Here is an 18,171-nt window from a genome sequence, read left to right on the forward strand (position 1 = left end):
TGACGGACACTTTTTTTGTTGTGTTGTAGTTGTGTTGCACTGAAGGAACTCTGAACTTGCACCTACTTGCTATTTCGTTTTCTGGTTTTGTTAATGGTCTGGACAAGCACTTAAGAAATATCCATCCATCCATTTTCTTCCGCTTATCCTTTTGAGGGTCACGGGGGGGCTGGAGCCTATCCCAGCAGGGTTCACCCTGGACAGGTCACCAGTCCATCACAGGACCAACACATAGAGACAGACAACCATTCACACTCACAGTCACACCTACGGTCAATTTAGAGTATCAATCAGCCTCGTCCTCTCTTGATGTCTTTGGACTGTGGGAGGAAGCTGGAGTACCAGAGAGAACCCGCACAGGAACAGGGAGAACATGGAGACTCCACACAGAAAGATCCCGTGCTGGAGCCGGGACTCGAACCCCGGAACCTGTGAGGTGACAGTGCTGACCACTAGACTTTGGACTGTGCGAGGAAGCTGGAGTACCTGGAGAGAACCCACACAGGCACAGGGAGAACATGTAAACTCTGAGCCCTCTTGCTGTGAGGCAACAGTGCTAACCACTGCACCACCGTACCACCTCCTAAGAAATATCATGTCGCTTTTTTTCTTTTTAAAAAAAAGCTAAAATCAAAAGTCACTACATATGCTCTTAGCATGTAGAGCACCACTTTGTGGTTATGTTTTGCAAAAAACAAAATACAGATGAATGACATTGAGAGAGGCAGCACAGTGGTGCAGTGGTTCGCACTGTGGCCTCACAGCAAGAAGTTTGCGGTTGAACCCCCGGTTCCAGCACAGGATCTTTCTGTGGGGAGTCTGCATGTTCTCCCTGTTCCTGTGTGGGTTCTCTCTGGTACTCCAGCTTCCTCCCACAGTCCAAAGACATCAAGAGGGGATGAGGCTGATTGATACTCTAAATTGACTGTAGGTGTGACTGTGAGTGTGAATGGTTGTCTGTCTCTATGTTGGTCCTGTGATGGACTGGTGACCTGTCCAGGGTGAACCCCGCCTCTCACCAAAAGTCGCTGGGATAGGCTCCAGCCCCCCCAACACCCTTAACAGTTAACAGGATAAGTGGAAGAAAATGGATGGATGGATAGAGAAGCTTCGGATACTCAAGCAACTGATAGTAGACATGTCTATGTTTCTACCATAACTGGATGTACTCATTGCGGTGGTATGGCTCCATGTCAGAGTGACTTTGACCACGAAAATCATTTGAGGTCATCCTTAAGTCCCAGCAGATGTTAGCTCCAAATTTGAAAAAAAAAAAAAATCCCTCAAGGCATTCCAGAGCTTTTAGTTAACAAGAATGGGACAGATATTGAGTACATGTGAGGTCAGTGACCTCAGTGACAGTGACCTTGACCTTTGACTACCAACATTTTTTAAGGTCATCCTTGAATTTACTTGCACCTTGTATGTTTTGCCTGGCTCAACAGTCAAAGCAATAAAAAAATAACCATTTCCTCCCAATTTATTCGCACCATTGCAGTGCTGGTTGTTTTAGAGGTGTGGCCATAGCTTGTGTGATGTCACAAATCCTCCATGACAATCTCTGATGCTCATCTCCGACTGTCAACTCAGATCCTTGATCCTCAGACCCCATTAGACCTCAGACTTCAAACTCTGCACTGCTCTTCCTTTATGCACCAGTCAGGCACACAACAGGTTTGACACTGATCAGATGAGCAGTTGTTGAGATAATTGTGAAACGTGCACACACACACACAACCAGCATTTAGAATTATACGCAGCGAAGTTCCTTTTACATTTAGTTGTGTGCTCGAGTACATTGAGAATAAAGAGCTGAGACAATGCAAAGAGATCTGAAGAGGAGTTAGCATGGAACGTATGAGAACTATCTTAACACTGCAGCATTGTTTTAAATACATGTATTTTAAGATGTGTTCTGTATGTATTTAAGTCTATTTACAGAGCTCAGCACAGTGCAAATGGTCATTGCAGGAATAGTGAGTGACTCATGCACAGACACACTCCCTCTCTCATACACATGGGATGACACAAGAACAGTCATGTCTCCTGTCTAAACACTAGGATATGTGAACAGATAGTAGACAGTAGCTCTGTATTAAACCTTCCACACGCCAGATCAGTGATATATTTGGACTTCATCTCCTTGTCATTCCTCTATGGAAGAACAATTTCTTCATATGCACTGAGGGGCAACTCAATGTTTCTGATGAGGAAGCCTGTGTATATTAGCATCTCCATGCACTGGTGACTTTCAACATTTGCCCGTCTTCTTGCGCGGACATTGAATAGGTGTGATGACAAGTTGTCCGCTAACCACTTGGCTAGCATACATTGCAAAAGTTGTCAACTTTTTTCATAGACATCCTACACATGTTGCAATAGTTGTCAGAACCTTTACAAAAACAAAACCCCTCAATCTGCCCACCACTACCAGTAGCAGCCGGGGATCAGTACGTCACGCCACTGTCCTATTTTCCAGCTTTGATGCCCCTCCCCCACCAGCTTGTTTGTACTTGCCAGCTTCCGTAGGGAACATCATCGTCATGGGTACATTTGCGCTTTTCGCCTCTTTCTGACAGCTTTTTGAGTAAAAAAAATTGATGAGGCGAGCTTAATTATTGGAATCAAAATATATCCTCATCCATCGTTTTTCCTTAAACAAATTTGCTTAAGCGAATGCTGTCTTCTTCTTCTCATGGTTCTCTGGAAGACGAGATGTCTTGTGGCACATTGCTGCCTCTGTCAGGACAGTCTTGGTAGCACTCTTGGGTGTTGCGGGCCTCAGACACCTTGTGAAAACTGCCAAGGTCTTCCCCAGACAGACTTCAGCGAATCACAATGTGTTTTGTTTATGTGCCTATGTTTCAACCTGTCAGTAGCCGTTACTACATCGTTGTAGTACTAAGTGCTCACGGGATCAGACAACACCCATTTTAGAACTTATTTTGATTCCATCTACAGGCCTGGAATAGTTTTCTTACTGCGCCTTGTAATTTGGGATGCAATGGCGGTGAGGACACTTAAACATCAAAAAAAGTAGTGTCAAAAAATCACAAAGCTGCATCTATTGCCACGCAGGTTTTCATGGTGGCGTGATGCTGGTATGCACACCCCTCAAATAACGTTTCCATGGAATTCCTAGTCCATACATGTGGGCTGGATTTCTGCAGATAGAGCTTAATTAAATTTTCTCCTGCCTACCTACTTTTCATTTTAAAAACCTGCAAACCTATGCACCTGCCTTGAAGAGGTAAAAAAATATCCCGCTGAAAATCAACCCTTACAAAGTATGTGAACTTTAAGAAATCCGCCGGAAAACTCGTCATGTCTCCTCCCACATAAAGATGGAGAGCGGTGCACTTCACTACTGACACAGATGACAGGAAAACTGCACTTCCTGGCAGGAGTGCCTGTTTGATCAACAAGACCCATGGCTCCAGGCGCACAATACGTCTGAAACAGAATGTACAAGGCTGAAAATGTAGCCTTCCGTCTTTGTCCTCTTAAACACATACTGTCACTCGGGCTGTACACACAAACACTGATACTAGCTCTCTCTCTCTCTCTCTCTCTCTCTCTCTCTCTCTCTCTCTCTCTCTCTCTCTCTCCCCACTGATTAATAAACAATATCCAGTTTATAATTGCAAGTTAGTCAGACACCCACACTCATTTGCAGTGAAAGGCAAATGACCCTGTGATGAGTTACTGCATGAGCAGAGAGACTTGCTTTATTCAACACAAGGAAATCTCTCTTTAAGGGAGCGTGAATCGGTGTTCACGCCATTGTGCCTCTTAGTGTGCTCAGGTGTGCCTTGACGTATGTCTCAAGTGTAAAAAAGGCAGACAAAAATAGTACATTATATCAATAAAAATCCAGTAAAATTGGATGATGATCTCTGGGATACAGGAAAGTGTTCATTCACCTCACAATTAGGAAGAGCTCCCTTCTCCCATGATCACTCCGAGCTCAACACTGTTTAATTATCAAAGCCGTTACAATAATGAGATGTTCTTCAGTTTCTTAGATAAACACATTTGTAATAAAAAGATTCAGAAATATAACCGTGCTCCGGTTGGTAGCTAAAAACTGAAAACGATTACAGTGCAGCAGCTTCGTCTTAAATCACAAATTTCTTCTTTTCCTCAAGAGGCATTAATAAAGTAAATACATTCTTGCTTTAATTCATAAACTGAGAATTGCACACGTTGTCGCATTTCGGTGATTAATGATCTGTAGAAATGTGTGGATCCTAAAAATATTCCCTCTGGTGTCTTAAAGGAAGTAAAATTGCAATTGCATGTTTCATAATTATTCCAGTTTATTATTTTTACTTATATATATTCCAGAGATATTCAGATGAATTCAGATCATATACAAACGCATCAAACCAGCGCATTAATGAGCAAGAGTAAGTGAATGTTTGATTTTTTTTTCTTGACAGATTAACCTTAAAAAATCTTTATAATTAGATAGTAGATCAGTTGATCAATTATTGATTTTCCATATGAAGATTTGAAAATCATGCAGATAGTTGTAAGGTCTTACTCCATATTTTATGCACTTCAGATGACAAGTGCAGGAATGTGAGTTTGTGTGTGTATGCTCATATGTATGTACAGTTTTGAGTCATGTCAGAGAGTGTGTGTGTGGGTGTGGGTGTGCGGGTGGGTGGGTGAGATAACCCCCTTTTCTCCATTTGAATCTTGGCATGGAGAAACTTTTGAGGTGATTTATTTTACAGCCACGTAAATGATGCAGGTGACAGATGTTCAAAGAAATGCTAAACCGTAACAGACAAAGATTACCTGAGGCGACGGTGAAACGTGTCTGACCACAGTTTGTAAAAAAAAAAGAAAAAAAAAAGACAAAAACTGATTGAAACTGAGCCTCATTTTTGGGCATTAGGCCTGAGGGCTGTGTTATCTGGCTGCATCAAGTTTACTTTGTTTAAGAAAAGAAAGAATTGTGGAGTGTATGGGGGAGGGAGTGTAACGGGAGTCTTTAACAGCGAGTAAAGGGGCCTGAAAGGATTTTGATCCAGTGATATTATATATCTGTCCTGGTCAGGGTAGACAAAAGCACACAGCAAACCACCAGAGAGCAAAGCATGTCATCTGAATAGTATGTCTTCTTTGCAGTGTTGTACATCCAAAGGCTTTGTGTGCCTGAATTTGGCTGGTAGAAGGCACAAAGGAGGCAGTTTGTTCGCTCCTGACAAGTGTGCTTTTATTTGTGGCGGCTCTTTGATGTATAGAGAAACTTTGGCTGGGATATCACTGGCAGACAAATGCACGAGAAATCCCACTCCTTTGTATTATCCTTAACAATTCCTCACCATTCACTGCGAGGCTTTTATTCCCTTTACGACCTTTATTTTAAACTTTCTGCCTACTGTCTGTCTGTCAACTGTAATGGGGAATCTTGTTTGACTTTATTATACAGGAGGGGGTGGGGGGGACAGGGGTCTTGGGGCCATGCAGTTCAGATATGAACATCACCTTAAGATGTGACACTGTTTATGAGTGAGGTTTGCTGGTTATATCACCTTCATTTAAGGTGTAAATACAGGAATATAAAGATGATGATAATTTCTGCATGGATATTTTCCTGTTATTATGCTAGGCTAGGCTAACTCTCTGTTAGATTCTTACTCTATATGATAGCGAACAGATAAGATTTAGTGGCATCAATTTTGTAACCTTAAGCCAAAAAGAAAAATCACATATTTGCCAAAAAAGTAATATCTTTAATCTAATGAAGCATTTGCGGGAAATACTGTATTTGTTTGAAAACTCAGGATGTCTACTCAGTAGAAGTATTTTGGAAATTTACATGGACAGATTTTAAAAAAGCACCATGATGTTCACTGTTTTAGAAACGTTGAAGCTTAACATTTTTAATGTACATACAATGGAAATCACATTTTAAGGATATATAGTTTGTTAAACATTGGCAAAGTCTCTTCTTCGAGGACTTCTCATCCATGTTGAAGTTAGTGAATTAATTCTTAACCTTGAAGACTCTCAGCTGAAAGTGTAATATAGATTTCATGACAGTCAGGCAAACTGAGTTGAATTATGTGAAAAGTTGCAGAACTAAATTGATGTCATGGGGACTTGCTTTGTCAACTGTACTTTCAATCTCCAAGACAAGAGGGCGCTTGGAGGGAGATATCAGCTTGTTTTTTACTCCTCAACAAAGTAATGATTATTTTCAGTGCAATTTCATCCTCTTGTGGATTGTCCATGAATGCTGTTATTGCTCGGGCTTCAAGAAGAAAAAAATAGTAACATATCATATTTGGTTGTGAATGTTAAAAACAATTCTCCTTGATGAGAAGCTTCAGGGGCAACACAGTGGTGCAGTGGTCAGCACTGTCGCCTCACAGCAAGAAGGTTCCAGGTTCAAGCCCCAGCTCGGGCAGGGATCTTTCTGTGTGGACTCTCCATGTTCTCCCTGTTCCTGTGTGGGTTCTCTCTGGTACTCCAGCTTCCTCCCACAGTCCAAAGACATCAAGAGAGGACGAGGCTGATTGATACTCTAAATTGACCGTAGGTGTGGCTGTGAGTGTGAATGGTTGTCTGTCTCTATGTGTTGGTCCTGTGATGGACTGGTGACCTGTCCAGGGTGAACCCTGCCTCTTGCCCGAAAGCTGCTGGGATAGGATCCAGCCCCCCCAACACCCTTAACAGTTAACAGGATAAGTGGAAGAAAATGGATGGATGGATGGATGGAGAAGTTTTGGATACTCAAGCAACTGATAGTAGACATGTCTATGTTTCTACCATAACTGGATGTACTCATTGCGGTGGTATGGCTCCATAAATTACATATCAGAGACCACGAAAATCATTTGAGGTCATCCTTAAGTCCCAGCAGATGTTAGCTCCAAATTTGAAGAAAAAAATTCCATCAAGGCATTCCAGAGCTTTTAGTTAACAATAATGGGACAGATATTGTGTACATGTGAGGTCAGTGACCTCAGTGACAGTGACCTTGACCACCAACATTTTTTAAGGTCATCCTTGAGTCCCAGTGGTCATTTGTTCCAAATTCTTATAGATTCCCTCTAGGCCTTCCAGGGCTATCATGTAAATGTGGGACGGCCAGACGGAGGGACACTGGTTACATAAAAACAATGTGATGTTTTATCTTATGTCAATTCTTATATAAACAGCAACATTCTGATGAGGATCCCTTCAATTTTTCATATAAACTAACCTGGCAAATATTCACATTGGACCTCATTCATAAAATATTTCTTCCCGGGACTTTTTTAGCCCTCAGTTTAGTCTTACAGACGGGAAGTGTAACTCCTTTCTCCGGATATGCTCCAGCTCTCACTAGAGCGTAATCACTAACGTACTTTATCATAACCAGTCATTTGAGCAGAGAAGGTGAGGAGGAGGTTCACACGTCAGAGTTGCCTAGTATCCTGCCACACTGTTTGTTACTCAACAGTTGGGACTCTAGTGACTCTGTTAAAAAAAAAAAAAAAAAATCACTCTGACAGTTGCTGTTGAGGCTGAGCAGTGTTACCTCCCTACAAAGCTTTCGTCAGTCGGTCCATGGATTTGAACTGCCGGCCTCCAAGTCCTCTGCAGGCTGCAGCTACACTTTGCGATCAGACAACCAGTAGAGGAGCTAAAACTCTTGACCCTTCCATTCCTGGCCACCCACAAGTGCTTAAGCAGATAAAGATTATAGTCCTCACACAGGAATTTTAGCCAGAAAATCAGGCTTTGATATAAAAACATTTTGTTGTAAACCATAAGTTGCGGTACTATGAGTTTTGCAGGTTGCTGACTTTTCTTTTGGTTGACTTGCACTGGATTTTCAGGAAACTATTTACAGTGAGAAGTGGTGGAAACTGGAAGGTCAACAGCTTGTTCAGTCTACATTACCGCTGTCAGTGTGTATCGCATGTAATCTTCTGTGTAACTTCACAAGTTGTTTCAGTTGTCATTTGTTATATGGGCACTTGAAGGCATAAACAACCATCACATTTCAGATTTTAAGAAGGACTAATATATTCTATTTCTGCTCGTTTCTTTGTAGCAGACAGAAAGCCAGGAGGAAAGGATGGAATCATGAAAACGTGAACATCTTTGTCATCGTGTGTTACGTGTGTGTGCCACTATGGAGGTCAGTGTCTCATCCTTCCACTGTGCGATATTTGGCTGATTATAAAGAAGTAACCATTGGCAGAGTTGCTGTGCATGCAAAGTTTCAGGTCACTACCACTGAGAGCCAATAATGCCTTTGGCTAAGCAACAAGATGCAAATACATCTATTCAAATTTGCACCATTTCTCTCTCTCTCTCTCTCTCACACACACACACATGCACACACACACATCCTGGTTTTTATTTCTTTGTGAGAACTTTCATTGACATAATACATTCCCTAGCCCCTCACCCTAACCCTAACCATCTCAACTGACTGCTAGACCCTAACCTTGACCCTTCCCCTAACCTGAACCTGATTCTAACCTCGACCCTAAAACCAAGTCTTGACCCTCAAATGGCCCTTTGAAGATGTGAGGACAGACTACAATGTCCTCACTTTACAAAAATATCCTCACTTTGTTGGTTAGATACGTATTCTTGTCCTAAATATGTAGCAAGTACAAGAACACACACACACAAAATCACACATAAGCTCAGCTGCACAGTTAAAGTACATTTCAGATCATGGCTTCAGTGGTTGGTGCTTGCTTTGGCAGCATCAGTCCAGTGATGGGTCCCGATTAGCCAGGCTCTCATAAAGCTAACAGTAGACAAGCAGCATCCTCTACTCTGAGTTGTCTAGCAGACAGAGGTTAGTCAGTTAGGAAATCAATGTGCTTATACGTCACACCCAGAGCTCCAGATTTCTCCCCTGAGGCACTAAAGACAGAGTTTACATAGTCACTTGGAGCTCAAAGATGGAAGCAAGGAGAGGCATGATAGGATCCCTCATTCTGTTCTATTTCCACCCGCCGAGCCACTGGGGCAACCCAAATACCATCCATCCTGACACTATGCACAGAACAGCAAAATTAGCACAAATACAGCACTTGCCATCGGGGGGAAGTATGGCGGCAGGCAGCAAGGCGATCATTTACAGGCTGCATTACTTTGTGAAGACCTGGTCTCTGAGTCACCAGCCAGGCCTGATAATTAATTCCACTCTCCGTAGAACTATTTTGAAGCTGCGCGACAGAATGACAGCTGTACGGCATGAAGTGCATCGTCAGCAGCCTGACAGGATGATTTTGATCGCTTCATTATGAAGCATCTTGGAGGGAAATAAGGTTTTTATTCATGATTCTATCTGAGTTTTTTTTCCTTTTCTTTTTCTTTTCTTCATAAACTATTTGCGAGGTAGGGGGTAGAGTAGTTTGAGTGTGGTTGGTGTGTAATCAGAGTATTTGTTGTTTGTTTGTCCCGGAGCTCAACTTCCTGGAGATACAAGAGGTGTACAGGGATCAGAGATAACCTGCCATCAGTGGGCCTGCTATTTATAACAGCAGGTACTAGTAACACATGACGTGGAGCTGTTGTTGTCAATATTTATGGAACAAAGATTGTGACAGAGTAATGATACACCATCCTGGCTTAATATGTCATTACGGCAAGGGGGAGGAAAGTGCTGATAGACTCAAAATTTTAGGCCAGCTCTCGACATTTTAGTAATGATTCCTGAGACCAGACGGGGCCCAAAAGTAATTAGCAGACGTAAACAGGGATGTATGATGATTGTAGTAGTAAAATGGCTTTAACAATACTTTTTGGGTGATTCATTTTGTACTGTTGTCACTTGGGAGGGTGGAGCTGGGATTCATTTGTTGTCGTCAGCTGCCAGGACTACTCAGGAAGGGTGGGATTGAAAGATCACATCTTAAAGGCAGGTTGCTGCTGTTTTAGAAGTAAAGGCAATTTCACAAAGTAGAAACAACACGTGGTAACGAGCCTGCCACTTTAGACTCATATGTCTTCTCTGACTCCGTCCATCTGCCTGTCTTTAATTGTGTTTCCTTTAATTGGCAATGGAATTTTAAGCAAACTGTGGAAATGTCACAGAAAAAAACAGGAAACACTTATTAGATGTGTTTCCATCAATTTTTTGGAGTAAGTAGAATAGGCTAGGTGATGCCAGAGGATGGTGACACAGGAAACAGCAGTAGAAGAAGAAGAAGAAGAAGAAGAGCCTTCAGTCAACGAAAAAATGCAATTTGCTGTGTGACAGCTTAGAGTAGGCAAAAAAACACATCAAGTTTCCCTAAAAATATTTCAGCGAAATCAAGGGAGTCCTTTTATTTTTATTTTTGCCATTTCCATCATCCTTCTGTTATGTGATACTTCAAATTGACATCAAAATACTTGATTTCTGTCTTTCACTGCAAACGTTTGAGGCAGGACCCCCCCCCCCCCCCCCCCCCCCGGCCTCTAGACCTGCTCTGACAGTTCTTTTTGACATCAGTATTACTAGGTACTTGCTCATGGAGGAAATGTTGGATAAGGTAATGGACCAGCTTTATTCGTTTTGCCACGAGGTAAATTTTGTAATTATTTGGCGATAATATCCATCAAATTTGACTTGAGTTGTGTTGAACGACTACTTACCCATTCAGCTCTTTATTTATCCCTCTGTCTGTCGGTAGACTGCAGATTTCAATTACACTCCCTTTTCCACATCATTCAAATGCTTACAAGTTGCAAGAGTGAGTATCTCATCAGACCACGTAGCAAAATGCCATGCAGTCACATGCAGCCCAGGGGACAAAGTGATTGATCTGTGACCTCGGACTAAGCCATAAGATATTGTGGTTAAGGGTGCGGGGGAGGGCATGAATAGTGGGAGAAAAAAAAAAGGGACAAGCATGAGTCAGGAACAGAGTCTGCGAAGAGCTGTGGGAGCAGAGGAAGTGTTAACAACATCACAAGTAGGAGCAAGTCAAGTTACCACGTCAGGAAACAGAAAGGACTGAGAGTAGGTTGATGGTAGGAGCCCGAGAGGTGATGGGACACATAGAGCCTGATCATTTAATTATGTCCAGCCAGTGAAGTGACTTGTTCAGCCTCAGCATGCTGTCAACACTGAACTGATATGTGTTACCTCTCTTCCTCTTTACGTCACTCCCTTTTATTAGTAACCCATAATGAGTAGCAACCCTGTGAAACCTCCACGTTTAGAAGGGAGTGAGTTCAAAGATAATAAGCTTATCAAGAAGACCTGTACAATCTTTGCCGGGCTGCCCTTATGATATTAAGGATTTACCTGACTTCCAGAATCAGTGGGTCTGTTTTTCATTGGATGTGTGGCTTGATTTTGTGAAGAAAGTTCAGATCCAAAAAGAAATAAAAATACTGAGGTGGCTGGCATATGACCCAGATTTTCAACCAGCATCCCTAGATTTAAAATACAGACGGTGGATAAGGTATGGAATTACATCATATTCTTCATTCGTAAAGGATGGGAAATTAATGGACTTCCAGTCTATGTCTGGGGTTACACAAATGTTCGTGAGAGCATACAACTCAGAGTCCACCCGACGAATTATTGGGAATCTGTATTTAAGTAGCTCATCAATCAAGAACCACTCAACGGACCATATTAAACAAAAATGGGAAAGAGAGTTGGATAATGCAATCTCCCAAGAGGATTGGTATCCTATGATATACGACCAGATGTCGACCACAAATTCACAGTATTGGAGAAACTTTTGTTGGAAGAACTTGGTGAGGTTTTTCATAACTCCCAAAATAAAATCGAAACAAACTGGACATCATACCAAATGTTGGAGAGAATGTGGACAACTAATAGCAGATCACACTCACATCTTTTGGTCCTGCCCCGCCTTACAACCTTTCTGGACTCAAGTACAAGCTAAAACAAGGAGGATTTAGGGATTTGATATTGACTTTTCTTGTCTTTCATTTTATTTGGGAAATATATCAAAGGATTTGCATAACAGGGACAGATACTTATTAAAAATCCTTATGGCAGCAAGTACAAAAGCAATAACCAGATGCTGGCTACTTAGAGAACCTCCCACCCTGAACCAGTGGATAAGAATAGTAAATGACATCTACAGTATGGAGCGCATAACTTTCAATTTGAGATTGTAGAAGGAAAAATGGAAAGATTACTGGGCTAAATGGGTCACATATTTAGCCCATGCAGAGTGTGACATCTGAAATTACAGTAAACACAGCTATGAATGACAGTGTGTCATCCTGCAGCTAGTATTTAAGTGCATCACTTAATGTGATGAATCTATGCAGAAGACGTCATGTTTGGTGTTATGAAAAGAAAAATGAAGTATAAAAGAGATAATAAGCTATCTGTGGCTCTCTGCTCTAACACTTGTTGCCTGTCTGCTGTATCTTTTACCTGGCACGTTATCACTATTTTAAATGATTTTTTTCGATTCTAATTTTATCAGATTATGCCATCTTGTGTCTTTGAGACAGAAATGTATGGAAGCAAACTGTAAAAAAAAAAAAAAAAAAAAAAAAATTAAATTAAAAAAAAAATCAGTTGGCCACAGCTTTAGGAAGCACTATAACGTATTTAAGTGTGATAGAAGTTCCTCTGACAACACAAACTTGTTGTTTTTTCCTGCTACAGTCAGAAATAAACGTGAGGATGAGTGCAGGTTTTTAGTCCCCCCCCCCCTTCCAAAAAAACAAACAAAAACAAAACAACAACAACGTAAAGGACAAGTTGTCTAACTGGTATCCAGTAATCTAAAACACCCTTTTTTATTATTGAAGGAGTCAACTGATGTGTCAGTTCGGTGCTATTGTCTCCTCTGGACGCCTCCAGGTCCTCATAACGCACCACTCATGCAGTGTGATTTCCACAAACTGTGACAATAAAAGTAATTTATACCACAAGAATGACACTTACCCTACAAACACTCATGAAAGTTTTGCATGCTGGCAAAGTCAGGCAAATATCACCTATTACTCATGTTACTTAGTACATTTGAGGCTTCACTTGCAAGCGCAGCGCTTCGTCACTGCGTAACAATCAGATGGCGGAGTGTTGGCAGAGCAACTGATGGAATTTTACTGAAAACAGATTTTGCCTTTGAACTTGCAGATATTACTGATCGAAAAGTCTCCTACCTGGTTTAAAGCCCCCTGCTCGATTCTCCTCGAGTTATTGCTCCTCTGGAGGACGTGGATTAACTTTATAATTTCTTTTAGCATTTCCGAAAGAAAAAAAAATACGCTGCAGAATCATGTAAGTATGTTTGGTGCATATCAAAATGGAGCGATGAAGGGGGGGTGGGTGATTGTTTGAGCAGCAACAAGTTTCAGAAGAACTTGACAGGCAGGCATAGGGGCGCTATTAATGTATTTGTTTTTAAAAACCGCTGCTGTTCAGTCTGCGTCTTAGAAAAATCTTTGTTGTGCGTATGCGTAATAGGCCCGTGGCCCCCAGCCAAAGAGGGAGTAAGAGTCTATAAGACAAACACGTGAATACGTCCCAGAAGTTTTATGTCTCTGTCATTGTTGCTGAGCGGATTTAAGGATGCGAGGCAGTGAAGGAGCGATCTGTCAGGAACTAGTATCCCCATAAACTTGGACCGCCGTCGCTTATTTCAATCACGTAAGACCCCTAATGGCGTTGTCCGGGCGAGGGTGTTACGTATATGTGCCAGCTTTACTGACAAGCCAGGCTTGTTGATATTTGTCTTTCCTGTTGAGCCACCAAGGTTTTGCCTAAGAGAGTTTAAGCACGGCGATATTGCAAAGGGTTATTAGATTCATAAGTCAGCGAAGTGGTGGGCGATCTACTGAGCGCAGCAGAAGTTCTCATATGATGACTTCAAACAAGACACATTACCTACCAGCATCTGTTGGAGTGAGTGGATATTAAGACACTTCTATCTCCAGGACAGCGTAGGGGAAAATGGTAAGTAAAAGACACAGCATAGAAGGGATGATTACCAGTAAATAGTCGTGCTTGCTGTTTCGTCTGGCAACGCATTGCTGGAAGGGTTGGACTCAGAGGCTACTTGAGAAACTCAGTATCGAGACCCATGTCTGATGAGGCTGATGTTGACAAAGCTTGTGTGAAAAAGATTGTGTGACATTTGTCGGCTCAGGATATGCCGGCACAGTGAGGCAGGTAAGGGAATATTACATTGTGTCTGCGCGCAACGTGTGGATGTGATGTAGGCTGCAGACTTGACTCTGAGGGCTGCTGTTGCCTTTATCTTTTATGCATGTATGCATGTTCTTTTTGAGTGCGGTGCCCATGTTTTTTAAAGCAACATGTGCCACTTGACTGTGACTCTTAGTCATAAGCATGACATTAAGAACGATGGAGTTGTAATTTCGCGTGAGAGTGAAGGCTTTTTTTTTGTCTCCCAGGCGGAGATTGAACCGGCGTTTTGTTTTTTTTCCCCCCTTCTTTTGATAAAGGTGCTGCTTTGTGGAAGGAAATGTCCGAAATACATGTGATGAAATATTAACAAGACTGGTTTGGCAAGAGGGGGGTAAATACACGTGACAAGACGCGTAGAAGCAGTAGAGTTGAAAGTGGGTACTCAACAAAAAGTGTATAGATATTTGCGTGGCCCCTCATAGTCACCCTGGCTGTGTTATGCTTTCAGCACGTTGGACAGAGGCACCCGAGTCGTGCATGGACTAAAACGCAGAGTGGACGCCAACTCTCCTCCTATCTTTTCCCAGCCCCCCTTTGCCAAACCTGGGATTGTTTTTTCCAACTTTTGGTAAGAGCTTATTCAGAGGGAGCCTGTGGTCTTTAAACGGGATTCAAAAAAAAAAAAAAAAAGAGCGAGAGAGAGGGAGAAAAAGACAGCGCTCGCCATTAAAAAGCGCTTTGAGATGTGTGTTGAGAGCATTGTTAAAGTTGAAATGTTAGGGCGTCTGGTCTTTTGCACAGCACATTCTCGGTACCTATAAGCCCCCCCACACTGCGTTAAACTTTGGGACATGCAAGTGTTGGTCGTGGAGATCTAACCACGCACATAGTGGTTGTCAGCCCTTGTAAAGGTAAGAGCACAATCCATTCTTTTCATTTCACTCTTTTGTTCCTGTCGTCTTTACGGGCTTCCTCTTGCTTTTCTCCAATGAACTTCGGCTTCAACTACAGCATGCAACCCTCGTCTGGCTGCTCATTGTGGGCAGCAGGGACCGAAAGAAGTCCGGGATGAAATCCGATCTCATATATATATATATATATATATATATATATATATATATATATATATATATATATATATATATATATATATATATATATATATATATATACATACACATATGAGAAATTGTGTGTGTGTGTGTGCGTGTGTGTGTGTGTGCGCGTGTGTGTGTGTGTGTGAAATAATGGTGCGTTCATATTCAGGCATTAAGTCGTGTAAAATGTAAGCTACACATAGAGGCTCGTGTTTGGGGGATTTGATATAGAGATTTTTTTCTTAGTTTCAGAACGCTGCCTGCTGCAACACAATTTGCGTAATCGTTGCGTTGTGCCTAATCATGCACCCAATATGGGACTTTAGACGCTGCAGTGATGCTTCCAGCCTGCACGATGGATGCTTGTGCACATCAGAAACATGCCAGTGAGGGAGAAATTATATAGAAATGCCATTTTTCTTTCTGCTCGTGCTTATTTTTCTTGTTTGGTCTGCTGCATTCATGGTTTGTCTTGATGTCAAACCCTCTGGATTTTGTTATCGACCAAAAATAGCCCTACTCTTTACCCCCATCCCTCCTTCCTCGCCTCGACCCCCCCCCCCCCCCACCCCTCCCGTCATCGCCATCAAATCACTTGTGTTTTTACTACGACCGCTCCACGGTTTCATTCATAAGGTTCTTTTCACTTCACCTGCTACCCTACCCCCCTCTTTTGTCCGTACATGGCTGCGTGTCGACCCGTCTAACAAGCTCTGCGTGAGGCGGGCATAAACGTCGATCTTTTCATATAAATTTACAAAAAAGGATGAAATTCATCACTTTCATTCGTACAATTTGCAGAAGCGAGAGGCTTCTTCTGTTACATTATTCTGTGTAATTACAATAAATATGGGCGTGGTCAAAGTGCATCCACTTACAGATGTGATGGCGAGATATGATGTCTTGATATGCGTTTGTTCGGGAAGCATCCATTTGTCTTCCTGTCTCTTTTTTTCTAAATTCAAAAACAACGCATGATTCTAACCTGTCACTCGAGGTTGTCAGATTTAGATGATTTTGTTTCTGTGCCCTCCTCAGGGACTTCTAGCCTAACAAAAATTGTATATAAATGTATATATAAATATATATATATATATGTATGTATATATATATATATATGTGTGTGTATATATATATGTATGTATATATATATATGGGTCTCAAAGCGATGCAGAAGCGGTGGATATTGTCTGTTTCTTTTCTCCATCATCCTCGCACTCCCTCTTCTGCGCTCTCTCGTCTTCTTTTTTTCCTCTCAAAGATTTAAGATTTCTGATCCCAGACGATGCGATTGCTCGGCAAACCAAGTGTAAGAGAAAAGCCCCCCAACGCCCACATGGCAGGTCCAGTTTTAAACTGTATTTTTCAAACATCTAACACTTGTTCTAAAGGCTTTTGAATGATGTGGCGTGTCCGGAGACGTTTACGGTCTTTTTTTTAACCCTTAAATGTAATGTGCGCACATATCGTTACATCTGATAATCCTCATTTCATATTAGAAGACGAAATAGCTCATGTTACTTTCCTTAAAATGTTGCTTTGATAAAGACGTACCTCTCAACTACGGTTCAGGCGTGTTAATAAGACAATCAATTAAGAATGAGTCCAGCGAAGCGATGAGGCTTTTAGTTGATAATAGAGCCGGGAAACTGCGATACTTTTGTCCACACCTGCCGTAAAATATTCCTTTTTAATTGCAGCACATTTTTCGGCAGTTTACATTTGTGTCTATATGATTACATTTCTTACAAGCGGAATGTCTGCTATTATCATTAATATCATTATTATGATTGTTATTATGATGGTGATGATGATGATTATTATTTTTTAGTTATTATTATTATTATTATTATTTTCTACTGAGACGTGGGATTATGGTGTGGGTGTGGGCGTGTTGGGTGGAGGAGGAGGGATGAGCGGAGGCGGGTTAGGAGGGGTCTGTGGGGTGGCACGACACACTTTGTATGTATGAAGGTTTTTTTATAGCACTTTTCTGCAATGTACGTCAGCGGATCAGTCCATAAATGGGGCTGAGCGCGTGTGTGTGCGGGCGTGCGTCCGCGTCCGCGCGCGCCAGTGTGCGTGCGTCTCCGCGTGTGTTATCTTTACCGAGAATCTCCCCCTCTCTCTCTCTCTCTCTCTCTCTCTGCACTCTCTCTCTCTGCACTCTCTCTCTCTCTCTCTCTCTCTCTCTGCACTCTCGGCTCTGCAGAGTTGAGGTGGGCGTCAATAACAAACCTGATGGTAGGTTTCATTGCAAAATCAGATTAAATTCTTTCGGTAGGCCTGTTTAATTTATTTAACTGGAAGGAAAAAAAATGTCCCAACATGCCATGCGGAAATAAAGATTAAATCATAATAATATAGTGGATTATTTCATGCAGCTAACGTAGTTTTTATCAGGTAAATGTTGGCCTTTGTGTGTCGTTTTTCGGATGTGATCAGCGAAATCTCGTTTCCCATATCTCATTTTAATAATACGTAGGCCTTTTTGTCTTTAATTCCGATTTCGCCCAGTTCCACCCCGAACTGTAATAACGTGCCAGCGCTCGCTCTAAATTATAAATAGGCTATTGATTATTTTGAGCAATAGATGGCGGAAATCTCCACTCACGACGTCACGATAAAATTAATCATCTTCATGATTATGGAAATGTGGGCTACATCACCCCGCCGCCGCCGCTGCTTCAGTCACCACCGCCATCATCTTCATCACTAACACCTTCATCCAATTAACAGACTTGTTTAAACAAGCTCGGGCAGCGGCGAAGCTCTCAACCTCATTGCGAACATTTAATAATCATTTCTTCCCATTTTTACAGAGCTGCAGCGAGTTATTAATACTCGTTGGATACGATATAATTATTCTGACTGTGAAGATATCTTATATGTCGGACCACTGCGGGACAGAGGGGATTCATGGTGCTGCGAGTGTGTATGTGTGTGTGTGTGTGTGTGTGTAAGAGA

The 18,171-nt window shown here is 41.9% G+C and overlaps 1 protein-coding gene across 5 annotated transcripts in view; it reads left to right on the forward strand.

Annotated features, from left to right (window-relative positions):
- Positions 1-18,171, forward strand: part of bdnf (brain-derived neurotrophic factor) — a 32,957-nt gene that overhangs the window by 4,763 nt on the left and 10,023 nt on the right. Inside the window, exon 2 of one of the 5 annotated variants that reach the window (XM_086194329.1) lies at positions 8,060-8,146. In XM_086194329.1, coding sequence (XP_086050455.1) covers positions 8,141-8,146 — 6 coding nt within the window. In that variant the 5' untranslated portion in view covers positions 8,060-8,140. Of the gene's footprint in view, positions 1-8,059; positions 8,147-13,594; positions 13,913-13,997; positions 14,129-14,395; positions 14,736-14,761; positions 15,019-18,171 lie in introns of those variants that run through there. The other 4 variants (XM_086194334.1, XM_086194354.1, XM_086194351.1 and 1 more) reach the window with 4 other exon arrangements.

The sequence above is a fragment of the Aulostomus chinensis genome, chromosome 2 (genome assembly GCF_037954235.1).
Source record: "Aulostomus chinensis isolate RoL2024-O1b breed Wild chromosome 2, RoL_Achi_v1.0, whole genome shotgun sequence".
NCBI classification, from domain to species: Eukaryota; Metazoa; Chordata; class Actinopteri; order Syngnathiformes; family Aulostomidae; genus Aulostomus; species Aulostomus chinensis.